A 17781-nucleotide genomic window follows, 5' to 3' on the forward strand; every position below is an offset into this window, starting at 1 on the left:
TGGAGGATGGAGATGTACTGGAGGATGGAGATGTACTGTTGGAAATGTACTGGAGGATGGAGATGTACTGGAGGATGGAGATGTACTGGAGGATGGAGATGTACTGGAGGATGGAGATGTACTGGAGGATGGAGATGTACTGGAGGATGGAGATGTACTGGAGGATGGAGATGTACTGGAGGATGGAGATGTACTGGAGGATGGAGATGTACTGGAGGATGGAGATGTACTGGAGGATGGAGATGTACTGGAGGATGGAGATGTACTGGAGGATGGAGATGTACTGGAGGATGGAGATGTACTGTTGTTTTCTGTTTCCTTCATGGAGAGTTATGAATACCTGACCGTGTGTGTATGAGGACTTACTGCTTGGACTCGTGGTGGCAGACCTCTAGAGTAGGGTCATTGTAAATGAATGGGGCTTCGAGGTCGTTGACTCGGACCCTGTAGATCCTGCACTGCTTGCTGTTGAGTTTGATCCGGTTCAGGTTGACCACAGTTGGGAAGATGGTCAGCTCCACAAAGCCCTGTCAAATAGAGGGGTGTGTCCGTTGACATGGATGAGAAACTAGACCGGTTATACACGGCCAAATGACTAAGACTACACATATTTATACTGTTGTTTTCAATGTCTCGCAGTAGAAATATGTTTGGTTCTCAGTCATGTGGCTAGGTTCTACAGATACAACAGGGATATAGCCTACAGCTAGGTTCAACAGATACAACAGGGATATAGTCTACAGCTAGGTTCTACAGATACAACAGGGATATAGCCTACAGCTAGGTTCTACAGATACAACAGGGATATAGCCTACAGCTAGGTTCTACAGATACAACAGGGATATAGCCTACAGCAACAGGTTCTACAGAGGTTACAGATACAACAGGGATATAGCCTACAGCTAGGTTCAACAGATACAACAGGGATATAGCCTACAGCTAGGTTCAACAGATACAACAGGGATATAGTCTACAGCTAGGTTCAACAGATACAACAGGGATATAGCCTACAGCTAGGTTCAACAGATACAACAGGGATATAGCCTACAGCTAGGTTCAACAGATACAACAACAGCCTACAGGACAGATACAACAGGGATATAGCCTACAGCTAGGTTCAACAGATACAACAGGGATATAGCCTACAGCTAGGTTCAACAGATACAACAGGGATATAGCCAACAGCTAGGTTCAACAACAGGGATATAGCCTACAGCTAGGTTCAACAGATACAACAGGGATATAGTCTACAGCTAGGTTCAACAGATACAACAGGGATATAGCCTACAGCTAGGTTCTACAGATACAACAGGGATATAGCCTACAGCTAGGTTCAACAGATACAACAGGGATATAGCCTACAGCTAGGTTCAACAGATACAACAGGGATATAGCCTACAGCTAGGTTCAACAGATACAACAGGGATATAGCCTACAGCTAGGTTCAACAGATACAACAGGGATATAGTCTACAGCTAGGTTCTACAGATACAACAGGGATATAGCCTACAGCTAGGTTCTACAGATACAACAGGGATATAGCCTACAGCTAGGTTCTACAGATACAACAGGGATATAGCCTACAGCTAGGTTCTACAGATACAACAACAGGGATATAGCCTACAGCTAGGTTCAACAGATACAACAACAGGGATATAGCCTACAGCTAGGTTCAACAGATACAACAGGGATATAGCCTACAGCTAGGTTCTACAGATACAACAACAGGGATATAGCCTACAGCTAGGTTCAACAGATACAACAACAGGGATATAGCCTACAGCTAGGTTCAACAGATACAACAACAGGGATATAGCCTACAGCTAGGTTCTACAGATACAACAGGGATATAGCCTACAGCTAGGTTCTACAGATACAACAGGGATATAGCCTACAGCTAGGTTCAACAGATACAACAGGGATATAGCCTACAGCTAGGTTCAACAGATACAACAGGGATATAGCCTACAGCTAGGTTCAACAGATACAACAGGGATATAGCCTACAGCTAGGTTCTACAGATACAACAACAGGGATATAGCCTACAGCTAGGTTCAACAGATACAACAGGGATATAGCCTACAGCTAGGTTCAACAGATACAACAGGGATATAGCCTACAGCTAGGTTCAACAGATACAACAGGGATATAGCCTACAGCTAGGTTCTACAGATACAACAGGGATATAGCCTACAGCTAGGTTCAACAGATACAACAGGGATATAGCCTACAGCTAGGTTCAACAGATACAACAGGGATATAGCCTACAGCTAGGTTCTACAGATACAACAACAGGGATATAGCCTACAGCTAGGTTCAACAGATACAACAACAGGGATATAGCCTACAGCTAGGTTCAACAGATACAACAGGGATATAGTCTACAGCTAGGTTCAACAGATACAACAGGGATATAGCCTACAGCTAGGTTCAACAGATACAACAGGGATATAGCCTACAGCTAGGTTCTACAGATACAACAGGGATATAGCCTACAGCTAGGTTCTACAGATACAACAACAGGGATATAGCCTACAGCTAGGTTCTACAGATACAACAGGGATATAGCCTACAGCTAGGTTCAACAGATACAACAGGGATATAGCCTACAGCTAGGTTCTACAGATACAACAACAGGGATATAGTCTACAGCTAGGTTCTACAGATACAACAACAGGGATATAACTAGCATTTTATTCCGTGTACTTGGGGGAAATATAGTTAACGAATATATTTACTAGAATATACTTACAATCACAGACTTTCTTTGAAAGTTGATGTTGTTGATGCAGACAACCTGGTGAGTCGTGTGGGGAATAAACATGACATAACAGGTTAACACATTGAGGAATAACGGCGCTACAGTATTATATACTGTGCCAAGTAATAACTTAAGGACAAACGTGTGTGCAAAGATAACTAAGCCAAAGGTAATAGAAAATACTTATAATTTAAAAGGCCGCGGGCTCTCAAATCCCTTGTCCTTCTTCCTGTTCATCTTGACTTCATGCATTGATCCGGTATATGCATTTGATCATGTTCGTGAACTACGGGTTTGACGCGATGGTCGTGTGGACTGGAAAGTTCTAACTGTATCCACAAAAAAAAAATACATCTATTTCCAGTCCTAATAAATCCCAAATGCAATGAGTTCATGCGCAGTGAATGTGGCGAATTAGCTAGTCAGTTGGCTAGTGCTAACGTTAGCCAGTTAGCCAGTTAGCACAACACTTCCAGCCATTCTTCCCCGCCGGCTATCTGTGCAATGCTATCAGTGTCTCAAACACCTTTTCCACATATGCCCACTACCAAAGATTATCATTCAGCTTTGCAAGAATAATTTCGGTTTCAAATTAGCATTTTTGTCAATGTTGAGCTCCAAAAACATTAAACTATATCCTCTCCGTCTGAGCGACAGCTCAAATCTTCTTCTTCTTCATGTTTTGTGATTTTAAAATGGCGGTTGACAACCAAAAGGCGCATTACCGCCACCAGCTGGACTGGAGGGTAAAATCCACACTTTACTCATCGAAGTGTTGTGATTGTTGAGCGGTCGTCACTACGTACCAAATACACAAAGTCGTAAACCCCGCCCATTTCGACAATTTAACTTTTTAATTTATTTTAATTGTATCTTTATTTAACCAGGCAAGTCAGTTAAGAACAAATACTTATTTTCAATGACAGCCTAGGAACAGTTATGCCTTGTTCAAGGGCAGAATGACAGTTTTTTTTAACTTGTCAGCTCGGGAATAGATCTTGCAACCTTTCGGTTACTAGTCCAACGCTCTAATCACTAGGTTACTTGTTTGTAACTTCTTAAAATTAGATTTTAAAACCAACCCTAAACCACACTGCTAACCTTATACCTAACCCTAACCTTAAATTAAGACCAAACATAAATGTTTTGTTTTCATGAATATTAACGATATAGCCATTTTACAAATACAAAAAAAAATCTCTAGCAGAAACCGGTTGTGATTCGGTCAGTGCTATCTTGGTTCCTCGGGACGTTCCTAACCCATTGAATTTGACATTTAAAATGGTTAAGGTAAGGGTTAGGTTAGGACTTGTAGAGCCATTTTCGACTTTAACTTTAAATAGATATGCGAATGGATGGAAATATGGGCTTTTGGATGTCACATCCAGGCCTTTGCTTAACCTCAATGATCATATCACCTCTACATTACCTGACACCCTTAGACCCACTTCAATTTGCTTACCACCCTAATAGATCCATAGACGATGCAATCACCATCACACTGCACACTGCCCTATCCCATCTGGACAAGAGGAATACCTATGTAAGAATGCTGTTCATTGACTGTAGCTCAGCATTCAACACCATAGTACCCTCCAAGCTCATCATTAAACTCGGGGCCCTGGGTCCTAGACATCCTGATGGGCCGCCCCCAGGTGGTGAAGGTAGGAAACAACACCTCCACTTCGCTGATCCTCAACACAGGGGCCCCACAGGGGTGCGTGGTCAACCGCCTCCTGTACTCCCTGTTCACCCATGACTGCATGGCTACGCACGCCTCCAACTCAATCATCAAGTTTGCAATGATAAGACAGCCTACAGCGAGGAGGTGAGGGCCCTCAGAGAGTGGTGCCAGGAAAATAACCTGTCACTAAATGTCAAGAAAACAAAGGAGATGATCGTGGACTTCAGAAAACAGCACCCCCCCATCCACATCGACAGCACCGCAGTGGAGAAGGTGGAAAGCTTCAAGTTCCTTGGTGTACACATCACTGACAACTAAAATATTCCACCAACACAGAGTGTGGTGAAGAAGGCGCAACAGCTCCTCTTCAACCCCAGGAGGCTGAAGAAATTGGGCTTGGCACCTAAGACCCTCACAAACTTTTACAGATGCATAATTGAGAGAATCTTGTCGGGCTGAATTAACGCCTGGTATAGCGACTGCACCGCCCACAACCGCAGGGCTCTCCAGAGGGTGGTGTGGTCTGCCCAATGCATCACCAGGGGCAAACTACCTGCACTCCAGGACACCTACAGCACCCGATGTCACAGGAAGGCCAAAAAGATCATCAAGGGCAACAACCACCCGAGCCACTGCCTGTACACCCGCTATCGTCCAGAAGGCGAGGTCCGTACAGGTGTGTCAAAACTGGGATGGAGAGACTGAAAAACAGCTTCTATCTCAAGGCCTTCAGACTGTTAAATAGCCACCACTAGCCCATTAGAGGCTGCTGGCCTAAATATATACTGTCGACTTGAAATCACTGGCCACTTTAATAATAGAATATTATCACTTTCATAATGTTTACATATTTTCCATTACTCTTCTCATATGTATATACTGTATTCTATTCAACTGTATTTTAGTCTATGCCTCTCCGACATTGCTTGCCCAAATACTTATATATTCTTAATTCCATTCCATTACTTTAGATTTGTGTGTATTGTGTGTATTGTTGTGAAATTGTTATATATTACTGCACTGTTGGAGCTAGAAACACAAGCATTACGCTACACCTGCAATAACATCTGCTAAACATGTGTATGTGACCAATAAAATTTGATTTGACATAAATGTAGTCTTGGACTGACCATATCCAAGTCCAATTTCAAAGTGTACATTCTGTTTGACACTAGGGGGCGCTCCACTCACTCCTCCAGCACATGGTAGGTGTAGGGATTGGACTTGGTAAGGGTCCAATTTCAAGTGTAAGCTATGGATGTTCTGATTGGCCGAGAAGTCTGGGGGGCTTCAAGTCTCATCTTTCATTGCTCTGATTGGCCGAGAAGTCTGGGGGGGCTCCAAGTCTCATCTTTCATTGCTTTGATTGGCCGAGGGTTCTGGGGGGCTCCAAGTCTGATTGCTCTGATTGGCCGAGGGGTCACGGGGCGTGTTCTATGTTGCTTGTGGACTTTATAAGTGCCTCTAAAGCCAACTCTAATATACAGACCCCTTCACTTTTCCCACATTATGTTACATCCTTATTCTAAAATGTATTAAATAGTTTCCCCCCTCAATCTACACACAATACCCCGTAATGACAAAGCAAAAATAGGTTTTTAGATTTATTAAAAATTTAAAACTGATCACATTTACATAAGTATTCAGACCCTTTACTCAGTACTTTGTTGAAGCACCTTTGGCAGAGATTACAGCATCGAGTCTTCTTGGGTGTAACGCTAGAAGTGTTATGAGAGTTTCTCCCATTCTTCTCTGGAGATCCTCTCAAGCTCTGGATGGGGAGCGTTGCTGCACAGCTATTTTCAGGTCTCTCCAGAGATGTTCGATCGGGTTCTGACTGGCCCACTCAGATACTTGTCCAGAAGCCACTCCTGCATTGGAAGGTGAACAGTCGCCCCAGTCTGAGGTCCTGAGCAGGTTTTCATCAAGGATCTCTCTGTACTGTGCTCCGTTCATCTTTGCCTTGATCCCAGTCCCTGCTGCTGAAAAACATCCCCACAGCATGATGCTGCCACCACCATGATTCACTGTAGGGATGGTGACAGGTTTCCTCCAGACATGATGCTTAGCATTCTGGGCAAAGTTCAGTCTTGGTTTCATCAGACCAGAGAATCTTGTTTCTCATGGTCTGCTAGTTTGCCTTTTGGCAAACTCCAAGCGGGCTGTCATGTGCCTTTTACTGAGGAGTGGCTTCCTTCTGGCAACTCTACCATGAACGGCTGATTGGTGGAGTGCTGCAGAGATGGTTGTCTTTCTAAAAGTTTCTCCCATCTCTACAGCTCTGTCAAAGTGACCATCGGGTTCTTGGTCACCTCCACGACCAAGGCCCTTCTCCCCTGATTTCTCAGTTTGGCCAGGCATCCAGCTCTAGGATGAGTCTTGGTGGTTCCAAACGGCTTCCATTTAAGAATGAGGCCACTCTGTTCCTGGAGAGCTTCAATGCTGCAGAAATGTTTTGGTACCCTTCCCCAGATCTGTACATCAACACAATCCTGTCTCAGAGCTCTATTGGCAATTCCTTTGACCGGATGGCTTGGTTTTTGCTCTGACATGCACTATCAACTGTGGGACCTTAGACAGGTGTGTGCCTTTCCAAATCATGTCCAAATCAATTGAACTTGGCACCGGTGGACTCCAATCAAGTTGTAAAAACATCGAGGAACCATAGAAACAGGATGCACCTGAGCTCAATTTCAAGTCTCCTAGCGAAAGGTCTGAATACTTAAAGGTATTTCAGTTCCATTTAATACATTTGATCAAATTGAAACAAAACCTTTACTTTGTCGTTATGGGGTATTGTGTGTAGATAGCTGAGAATTTTTAAAATTTAATCCTAATTTAAAATAAGGTGTAACAAAATGTGAAAAAAAGTCCAGAGGTCTGAATACTTTACAAAAATATAAAACGCAACATATGAAATGTTGGTCCCATGTTTCATGAGCTGAAATAAAAGATCCCAGAAATGTTCCATATGCAGAAAAAGCTTCTCTCTCTCTCTCTCAATTGTGCACACATTTGTTTACATCCCTCTCAGTGAGCATTTCTCCTTTACCAAGATAATCTGACAGGTGTGGCCTTTTGACCAACCTTTGACCCCGGGCCCTTCCAGCAAAAGTATAATTTTTTAATAATATTTAGGAGAATAATTTATGGTGCTTTTTGTTTAGATTTTATCCTAACCTTGTTTCCAACAGCAAAATATTGGGTTGGATAATTTGTGTGTGGTTTTAGAAATTTAAACACATTTTATTTGAAAGCCTTCTTGTCACTGCCCTTCTGCCTCTTGCCACTGGAGGTCCCTAAATGATCAAATTGTGACTGTGGTATTAGGAATAAAGCATAAGATATATAGTATAGGTGGGAGGGAAAAACACAAAGTAGGTCATAATTACAAAAACATTAGATTTTTATTACAACATTTTAACAAATACAACAATACACTGATTCCAAACAACTTTGCTCGTCAAATTAAGATATCCAATCGTCTTCATGTTGCCACTAGTCTTCTTGAATTGAAGACTTTCATTCCGTTTTGCGTGGACAAACGAGCGTATTTGGTAAGAAGAGCTCCAGTTGTTTGCTTTTCTCCACACAAGTCCCTGCATGACAATAAATCGCTGAGGATCAATCGTTGTTAACACAGAGAGCATTCCAGATAAAGCAAGACAGTTGGACCAACACCACCCCGGCTGCCCTCTGACACCACCCCGGCTGCCCTCTGACACCACCCCGGCTGCCCTCTGACACCACCTGGCTGCCCTCCGACACCACCTGGCTGCCCTCCGACACCACCTGGCTGCCCTCCGACACCACCTGGCTGCCCTCCGACACCACCTGGCTGCCCTCCGACACCACCTGGCTGCCCTCCGACACCACCTGGCTGCCCTCCGACACCACCTGGCTGCCCTCCGACACCACCTGGCTGCCCTCCGACACCACCTGGCTGCCCTCCGACACCACCTGGCTGGACACCACCTGGCTGCCCTCCGACACCACCTGGCTGCCCTCCGACACCACCTGGCTGCTGACACCACCCTGCCCTCCGACACCACCTGGCTGCCCTCCGACACCACCTGGCTGCCCTCCGACACCACCTGGCTGCCCTCCGACACCACCTGGCTGACACCACCTGGCTGCCCTCCGACACCACCTGGCTGCCCTCCGACACCACCTGGCTGCCCTCCGACACCACCTGGCTGCCCTCCGACACCACCCTGCCCTCCGACACCACCTGGCTGCCCTCCGACACCACCTGGCTGCCCTCCGACACCACCTGGCTGCCCTCCGACACCACCCGGCTGCCTCTGACACCACCTGGCTGCCTCTGACACCACCCGGCTGCCTCTGACACACCACAAACATCTGGCACACCACAAACATCTGGCACACCACAAACATCTGGCACACAAGCCTAAATCTCTAAAAGTCATTATGGTACAGCACAGAGACAACAGTCATTCTGATGCTCAGTTTTACTCACTGTATGTAAGGGGTGATGTCCTCCTCGGTCCACTTCTCTCTCATGGTGAAGAGATGGGTGAATCTCTCCAGTGTGTCCTCGGGAAGGTCTTCCACTCTCAGCAGAGATATGGTCTCTGGTTTGGAGCTGCGGTCCACAAGGGCTAGACTCTATAGAAACCCATAACCATCTGGATAATCCTGTAATCATGTCTGCCAACAACCATCACGTCTTTAAAAATGTGTAATTACCATATTTCTAAGGCTAAAATAAAACCTGCTGTAATGCCTACAAACGTAAACATCCATGATGAGATATTTTGCTGTAGAATCTGGGAATAGTCCACATGTAAAAAACCAGTGTTGGTTAAAGACATGCTCTGGAACTTTGACTAGTAAGTATTTTTTCAACCTCCCGAGTTGGGCTGGATGTGTCCATGTGTAGTTCATACATGCATAATCTGTGTGCAGAAAAACATCCTAACCTCAAACTGGCCACGAAATCCCTCATTTTAAAGCAACTGTTTTCTGGATGCTATGCGGCGCCATTTTCACTACATTTTCTGGACCAGGTTCAAGCTGGAAAACTCCCCCCTCCCTCTGTGAGCTGCCAGTCTGGCCCCCATCCTCACCTTCAGCTGGTCCAGTCTAGTGCCCATGCCCTCTGGGACACTTTGCTGCCACACCTCCTGGAACTCTGCCAGGTTGAACTTCGCTGCGTTCTGCAGCAGCATCTGAGCTGTGGCTCTGCACACCTTGTCCTCGTTCAGCGCAAAGAACACCTCACCTGAAAAATTATGACATTTTCATTTCTGTTTAATATCAATGAAATAGCTGTGAAGAGCCAAAATAGTGCACGAGGGAAGAGGTAGTTGGCTGTGTGTCACTCTACAGCCCACCAAAGCATGAGGGAAGAGGTAGTTGGCTGTGTGTCCCTCTACAGCACACCAAAGCATGAGGGAAGAGGTAGTTGGCTGTGTGTCGCTCTACAGCACACCAAAGCATGAGGGAAGAGGTAGTTGGCTGTGTGTCGCTCTACAGCACACCAAAGCATGAGGGAAGAGGTAGTTGGCTGTGTGTCACTCTACAGCACACCAAAGCATTAAAAACATACAGTACTTTCTGACTTACCGTTGTCCATGTAGCACCTTCCATAACAGTTCAAGCTATGCTCTATCATCTCCCTGGGCAGGAGAAGGGGATGAGTATTAAACAAATACATGTATTCCCTAGCCCACACACACACACACACGCACACTTTTTAATGTTGTCATGACAATTACATGCAACAGAGAGCTTCCGCACACTTCGGTTCAATGCACATTTTAAAGACATTGGTTGTCCTGAGCCTTTAGTCAAATGTGGCCTTTGACAGAGCTGACAACATGATGACTAAGTATTACATCAAACTACTCTCCACTTTATCATTTTATTTAACTAGGCAAGTCAGTTAACAATAAATTCTTATTTAAAATGACGGCCTACACCGGCCAAACCGGGACGACACGGGGCCAATTGTGCGCCGCCCTGGGGGACAGCCGTAACGTTGCCTAACTGCACCTACTGTGGCTCTAGACGTCCTAACTCCTCCAGACTGACACGTAGAGGGACTTTACTGAAGGACCAGGACTCAGAGTCCACCAGCTGAGTGATGTGGCCCAGTAGCTTCATCTCATAGTCAAAATCCAACAGCCTCCAGTAGCCTAGAATACACAAGAGGGGAACATGTGAAAAGAGCACAGGACAAACACCTCCTCATACATGTGGACACACCAAGGCCAGCATGTATATAGACACAAACCACATACAGTAGATCACATATCTAAATGGAAAAACTGTGAGAAAATTAACATTTGGAAGATTTGAGAATTATTCTTACCGTTGACATCACAGGCATGAATAGTCTGTAGTTGGGCCTCCAGTTCCTCCTCACTTGCTTGGATTCTTTCAAGCAGGTCTCCCCTAGTGTACTGCCAAAAGGAAACGTTTTATCAAGCAGGTTTCCCCTAGTGTACTGCCAAAAGGAAACGTTTTATCAAGCAGGTTTCCCCTAGTGTACTGCCAAAAGGAAACGTTTTATCAAGCAGGTCTCCCCTAGTGTACTGCCAAAAGGAAACGTTTTATCAAGCAGGTCTCCCCTAGTGTACTGCCAAAAGGAAACGTTTTATCAAGCAGGTCTCCCCTAGTGTACTGCCAAAAGGAAACGTTTTATCAAGCAGGTCTCCCCTAGTGTACTGCCAAAAGGAAACGTTTTATCAAGCAGGTCTCCCATAGTGTACTGCCAAAAGGAAACAGTTTATCAAGCAGGTCTCCCATAGTGTACTGCCAAAAGGAAACGTTTATCAAGCAGGTCTCCCATAGTGTACTGCCAAAAGGAAACGTTTATCAAGCAGGTCTCCCATAGTGTACATTTGAGTCATTTAGCAGACTCTTATCCAGAGCGACTTACAGTACTGAGTGCATAAATTGCCATACTTTTTTTGGTACTGGTCTCTCGTGGGAATCGAACCCACAACTCTGGCGTTGCAAGGTCCATGTTCTACCAACTGAGCCACACGGGACCACCAAAATGAAAGGTTTTAAAAACAGAGAACGGTAGCGTAGAGGAAGTAATTTACTCCGTGTACAATAGAGATGATGTTCTAGCGTGTACTGGCCTTTCCTACGTGTCTTTTCTTAGCGGCACCAACTTCGCTGATAGTTGCTTTATTGAGGAAAAGTTGTACCGACTATGAATGTGACAGTCCTACCTTAAGATGAATGGACTGTAAGTCTCTCTGGATATAATCTAGTAGGGTTAATAAGTACCTTCCCCTCCGTGACATCTTCCTGCCCACTGATACCTGGGCCCTCGTACGGATTCTCCATCAGAAGTCTCTTCAGCTTCTTTAGTTTGGGATGGCGCTTTCTCAACTCCCAGTAACTGTTAGAAAAGCCCCAAATCTGTTGGGAAAAGGGTCATTTCTTAGGTCCTGAATACATTTCAGCATATTATTTCACACTGCAACTTTCTGTAGGTACTGGAGAGCATTATTGGTGTGTAACATTTGGGGAAAGTCGTACAGGATTGATAACATTGAATGATGTGGGTCAGGTATTCCCAAACTGGGGTAACGAGCGTACACCCCCCCCCACTAGATGGTTTAGATGACTAGGCTTCCCATCATGTCTGTTACAGCTGGATGAGTCAACAGACGTGATGGGCCTGGCACAGCTCCTGGTATATGTCTGTTACAGCTGGTTGAGTCAACAGACATGGCGGGCCTGGCACAGCTCCTGGTATATGTCTGTTACAGCTGGATGAGTCAACAGACGTGATGGGCCTGGCACAGCTCCTGGTATATGTCTGTTACAGCTGGATGAGTCAACAGACGTGATGGGCCTGGCACAGCTCCTGGTATATGTCTGTTACAGCTGGATGAGTCAACAGACGTGGCGGGCCTGGCACAGCTCCTGGTACATGTCTGTTACAGCTGGATGAGTCAACAGATGTGGCGGGCCTGGCACAGCTCCTGGTATATGTCTGTTACAGCTGGATGAGTCAACAGACGTGGCCTGGCACAGCTCCTGGTATATGTCTGTTACAGCTGGATGAGTCAACAGACGTGGCCTGGCACAGCTCCTGGTATATGTCTGTTACGTTTATGGGGGGGTCAATTAAGGAAGACATCCTCTTCTGGAAACCATTGGAAACCAGGACAACAGGAGAGGATATTTTTAAAGTACTGGACAGCTTTGTGACATCAAATGGACTTTGGTGGTCAAGATGTGTTGGTATCTGTACTGTTGGCGCAAAAGCCATGACAGGGAGACATAGTGGAGTGGTAACGTGTGTTCAAGCAGTTGCTCCCGACCCCACTTGGGTCCACTGCAGCATCCACCGAGAGGCTCTTGGGTCCACTGCAGCATCCACCGAGAGGCTCTTGGGTCCACTGCAGCATCCACCGAGAGGCTCTTGGGTCCACTGCAGCATCCACCGAGAGGCTCTTGGGTCCACTGCAGCATCCACCGAGAGGCTCTTGGGTTCACTGCAGCATCCACCGAGAGGCTCTTGGGTCCACTGCAGCATCCACCGAGAGGCTCTTGCTGCCAAGGGAATGCCTGACAGCTTGAAAGACGTTTTGGACTCTACAGTGAAAATGGTTAACTTGGTTAAAGCAAGGCCCCTGAACTCTCATGTATTTTCTGCATTATGCAATGATATGGGCAGCGACCATGTAACATGTTTACAACATACAGAAGTGCGCTGGTTATGAAGGGGCAAAGTATTGGCATGTTTCTTTGAATTGAGAGAAGAACTTAAAGTTCTTTACTGACCAAAATGTTCACTTGTCTGACCGCTTGCATGAGGATGACTTTCTCACACGACTGGTCTATCTGGGTGATGTTTCTTCTCGCCTGAATGATCTGAATGTAGGACTACAGGGACTCTCTGCAACTATATTCAAAGTGCGGGACAAAATTGAGGCTATGATTAAGAAGTTGGAACAAGGACAACACACAGGTCTTTCCATCATTGTATGATTTTTTGTGTGCAAATTAACTCAAGTTTACGGACAAGGTCAAATGTGCGAGCTGGGTGCGCAATTACACAGGTACTTTCCCGAAACAAACTGTATTCGTTATCCCTTTCATGCCCTGCTGCCAGTCCACTTACCGATATCTGAACAAGAGAGCCTCAGAAATTGCAACAAGCGGTTCTGTGAATAAATTCTATTTAAAATCAGAAGCCACAGCCATATTTCTGGATTGGGCTGCACTCAGTATCCTGCCTGGGCAAATCGCACTGTTAAGACACTGATGCCCTTTGCAACCACATACCTATGTGGGAGTGGATTCACAGCCCTCACTAGCAGGACAACTAAATACAGGCACAGACTGTGGAGAAGGATTTAAGACTGAGACTCTCTGCAACCACGTACCTATGTGAGAGTGGAGTCTCGGCCCTCACTAGCAGGACAACTAAATACAGGCACAGACTGTGCCCTCACTAGCAGGACAACTAAATACAGGCAAACTGTGGAGAAGGATTTAAGACTGAGGCTCTCTGCAACCACGTACCTATGTGAGAGTGGAGTCTCGGCCCTCACTAGCAGGACAACTAAATACAGGCACAGACTGTGGAGAAGGATTTAAGACTGAGGCTCTCTGCAACCACGTACCTATGTGAGAGTGGAGTCTCGGCCCTCACTAGCAGGACAACTAAATACAGGCACAGACTGTGGAGAAGGATTTAAGACTGAGACTCTCTCCAATACAACCCAACATGTCAGAGTTATGTGCATCCTGTCAAGCAGACCCTTCTCATTAACCTGTGGTGAGTTATTCACCATTTACGATAAACAAATAAGGTTTTATATGTAAGATGGTTAAATAAAGAGAAAAATGATTGATTATTATTATTATTTGTGCCCTGGTCCTATAAGAGCTCTTTGTCACTTCCAACAAGCCGGGTTGTGACAAACTCACTCATTCTTGTTTAATAAATGTATCGTATAGTGTGTGTGGCAGGCTTACAATGATGGCAACAACATTGTTGTCATGACAACATTTGAGAGTGCGCTGCCCCTGGTGCTTAGAGGGGGTACAGCTAGAGATTGAACGTTTGAAGGGGTACGGGACTATAAAAAGTTTGGGAACCACTAATGTAGGTGAACACAGTGCATTAGAAATAACATTTCATACATCACAATGACCTCACTGTGTTAGAATGTCTATAGCCATTTAGTGTGTCAGCATGTTAACGTAATATCTACTGTACAGACATTCAATAACAGATCAGTGATTTTCAAAATGGCTGTCACACAAGACACATTCATTGTGTTCAGATAGTTGATAAGACTCCTCCTACCTGTGCATGGACCAGCTGAGAGCTGGTCTGGTTGTCAGTAGTCAGCTGATCTGGAGTCACGCAGCCAGGCACTAACAGCAGGAGGTTTGAGGTGTCGGCTATCTTCAGGTCATAAGTCTTGTCTTCACTACACAGGACAGCTCTCTCATCCTGGTCTCCTCTGATAACCAGGCTGTAGGTAGAGAACAAGGATAAAGGAGAAAGATTGTGGAGATCGTTGACGTGTAGAGAGACTCAACGTTAAAACAGTCTCTCTACTCGTTAATGTTAAACAGACTGTTTTTAGTGGCAACAGCTGGATGAGTTGTTTTCACCAGGGCTGGACAACCCTTCTCCTATAGAGGTAGTAGGTGGGTAGCCCTGGACCATCACACTCAGTTCCATTACATCACACATAAGAGTCATTGGATGAAGGGGTATTCTGAAGGAGGAGTTTAAATAAGAGACATGAAGCTCTGTCTATATATTAACCCACATCTCTTGCGGTACGTTTTTTGTGGAATTATTTTTTAAATGTGATATGAAAAGTAGAGTGATTTATGTTTCTATAACTGTACTGCAAGTGTGAATCGATTCACGTTAAGTTTGAGTATTTGGCCGTTTTTGGCTTCCAGCGCCAATTTGCCCTTTAAACAGAACATGTAAGGTCCTTGGACTAACGGAGTAACGGTAGACTGCTTAAACCTGCATCAGGTGTGTTTCAGTCCAACACACCTGATTCAGTTTATCAAGGTCCTGATGGGGAAGATCAATCATAGAATCAGGTGTGTTGGAGCAAATGCCTGCAGACATCCGGTAACAGTCCAGGTGGGTTGGCAACGCGTGAACCCAGAACAAAATCTCCCGTAAACCAACCAGTCACCTGCGAATGTTTAGGAGAAACAACCCACCGCCACATTTCTATTAACGTAACCAGCTACGTCTATTAACGTAACTGTGTTTAATCTCTTAACTGTGTATTTATGTTGAATTAGCTACATTGTAACCTATGCAGATACTTTACCTCTTTCCTGCTTCTATGTGTTTACAGAGCGTGTCATCCAGTTCCATCAGGCAGTAGTCTCCGGACGAGACGCTTTCTCCAAAAGTCAAACAGTGAATTGTGTTCTGCAAATCATTCTCTTTTAGTTTGGCGATTTGTATGGTCGCCTGCACCTCTTCTAATGTTCTCGACATCTGGTTATAATATATGAGCTAAATTTAATGAGAAATTTCCTATTTTGTAGTGCACTCCAACTAAAATGTGATTCTCGCAAGATTAACTTTCCCGCAATATATACCGGAAGTACAAAGGCATATTTGATTGACGGTGGCATAGGCCAATGAAAGTGTCGAATTCGTCACGTTGTCCCTCCTACAGTACAGTCGATTTATGTCCCCGCAGCACGCCGAGTTCACCCGACGTGGGTTCACGGTGCTGAAATCTACCACTGGAAATGATCAGATAGAGCCAAACCTTCATCTACGGTCACTGAACCTAACCATAGCGCCAAAGGCGATGCGCTTGATTTAGCTCGCTTAGCACACCGAGTGAGTGAAGTTTGTTGGTTTGAGACTAGTCCATTTATCCGATTCTGTAACATTTGCATATATCGCGCCTTCTTGGTTTACTTCCACAAGTGCCCACTTACTTGTCTTGAGCGTTGCCAATTTAGCAACTTTGTCGCTATATTAAGCGAGTTTTCAGACCCCTCCAGCGACTTTTTTATTGGTAAAAGATTCTAGCGACAAAATTCTGATTTTCTTTTTCAGGCTGCCTTTGGGGTTGACACAGAGGGTGTCTATGATTTTGATAGCATTTAGAGACTTTTCCCACTCAATTCTGCCGCTAACAACAGTGGGTGAAGGTGCAGGCTACTTGTGCAACATTAGTCACATCAACGACGCACTCACATGCCGCGTTCACGTACTAGTTGAAACGAGGAAACTGACATTTCCTGGTTGCACGCGTGTATAACTTCAACCTATTAGGAAGTCGGACATTTCAGAGTTTCTTAGTTCCAACTAGCACTTGAACGCGGCAATAATCAGAGAGGTGCGGCGGAAGAGGGCGAAAACGCGACGTGGGGACCGCATCAAGGCAAATTCGTGATGTGACGCCGTCGCGGAAACGTAATCTAGCGTCTTCTAGCGACAAATCAAGGAGCCAATAGCTGTAATCACTGAAAACCATTCGGCAACACTGCACGGTGTCAACGTGCTTTTCATGGTAGGATCGCGTAGTAAACAGAGGCAGAGGTCCGAGTGGAGCTCATTACTACTGAAGAAATCTATGCACATTTCACAAGGAATCGCTGTTCGTTGAATGAAGCTTTACGGACGAGAAAATAATATGCATACGTTTTTAGATGGTTAGCGGACCAGTTTAATTTTTAGAATACAAAAGAAGTTTAACATCAAGCTAGTGTCCCCTCTTGCATAGCTATAGATAGTGTTTGTCCATTTTTCACTGTGTGAAACGTGTTTTTTCCAATGCATTTCTCAGATTATGCTGCTGGTTTACAAATCTAGGACAACGTGATCTCGAGGAACAATAAATCAGCTATTTTTTATCCATGGTGTTTGCAAGGTAAATTATTTGAAAAAATGTTATGCATTTAAATGTGCACGTAATGATCAAATACTACAGCACGTGTGTCAGAGATGGACCACAGCAGGGGTGTTTTACCTGTGATCATGGAGGATATGATTGCACTGTGAGCTAACGTTATCTAAACTATCCTGGTTACTTCAATAGATTGTGCTGTTGATATTCTGCAATTTTTGGGGATATACGAATGACTGGTTACGTCAGTTATGACACTAATACAGTATAGCTACAGTCATTCGGACAGAATACAGGGGAGCTATTCAGACGGCTTGTCAATGACATAAGGATAGGCAGCTATGTATGGTGTACTGTACAGTGGAGCTATTCCGACGGCTTGTCAATGACATAAGGATAGGCAGCTATGTATGGTGTACTGTAGCTCGTTTTCACAGGCTATGACGCCTTTGGCTTGTGTACAGTATTTACAGTGCCAGTAA

At 45.0% G+C, this 17781-nt stretch overlaps 3 protein-coding genes across 11 annotated transcripts in view; 1 reads left to right on the forward strand and 2 right to left on the reverse strand.

Moving 5' to 3' along the window:
* Positions 1-3457, reverse strand: part of taf2 (TAF2 RNA polymerase II, TATA box binding protein (TBP)-associated factor) — a 51301-nt gene extending 47844 nt beyond the window's left edge. For all 3 annotated transcript variants that reach the window (XM_042317379.1, XM_042317378.1, XM_042317377.1), the window contains exons 1-3: positions 2949-3457; positions 2753-2807; positions 367-527 (exon numbers count right to left, since the gene is read on the reverse strand). In XM_042317379.1, coding sequence (XP_042173313.1) covers positions 367-527; positions 2753-2807; positions 2949-3013 — 281 coding nt within the window. In that variant the 5' untranslated portion in view covers positions 3014-3457. The remainder of the gene's footprint in view (positions 1-366; positions 528-2752; positions 2808-2948) is intronic.
* Positions 3458-7827: 4370 nt separating this feature from the next.
* On the reverse strand, positions 7828-16052 carry dscc1 (DNA replication and sister chromatid cohesion 1). Its single transcript, XM_042317372.1, has 9 exons — positions 15758-16052; positions 14755-14926; positions 11712-11846; positions 10783-10873; positions 10468-10606; positions 10035-10087; positions 9536-9690; positions 8926-9074; positions 7828-8044 (listed from the first exon to the last, which is right to left on the reverse strand). The coding sequence occupies exons 1-9, from the start codon at positions 15928-15930 to the stop codon at positions 7933-7935; spliced, it is 1179 nt and encodes a 392-aa protein (XP_042173306.1). The 5' UTR covers positions 15931-16052; the 3' UTR covers positions 7828-7932.
* Positions 15487-17781, forward strand: part of deptor (DEP domain containing MTOR-interacting protein) — a gene marked incomplete at its 3' end in the record, with an annotated part of 60180 nt that continues 57885 nt past the window's right edge. Inside the window, 3 exon segments of one of the 7 annotated variants that reach the window (XM_042317368.1) lie at positions 15487-15561; positions 15785-15849; positions 17240-17323. In XM_042317368.1, the coding sequence (XP_042173302.1) occupies positions 17310-17323 (14 nt within the window). 7 annotated transcript variants of the gene reach the window in all.

This window comes from Oncorhynchus tshawytscha, unplaced genomic scaffold (genome assembly GCF_018296145.1).
Source record: "Oncorhynchus tshawytscha isolate Ot180627B unplaced genomic scaffold, Otsh_v2.0 Un_contig_1711_pilon_pilon, whole genome shotgun sequence".
Lineage (NCBI taxonomy): Eukaryota > Metazoa > Chordata > Actinopteri > Salmoniformes > Salmonidae > Oncorhynchus > Oncorhynchus tshawytscha.

Coding starts and splice junctions, on each gene's coding strand:
- dscc1 (XM_042317372.1), bottom strand. CDS start 15,930: ATGTCGAGAACATTAGAAGAGGTGCAGGCGACCATACAAATCGCCAAA. Junction 10,607..10,782: donor TCATGCCTGTGATGTCAACG/GTAAGAATAATT, acceptor TGTGTATTCTAG/GCTACTGGAGGCTGTTGGAT. Junction 9,075..9,535: donor CTAGACTGGACCAGCTGAAG/GTGAGGATGGGG, acceptor GGGTTTCTATAG/AGTCTAGCCCTTGTGGACCG.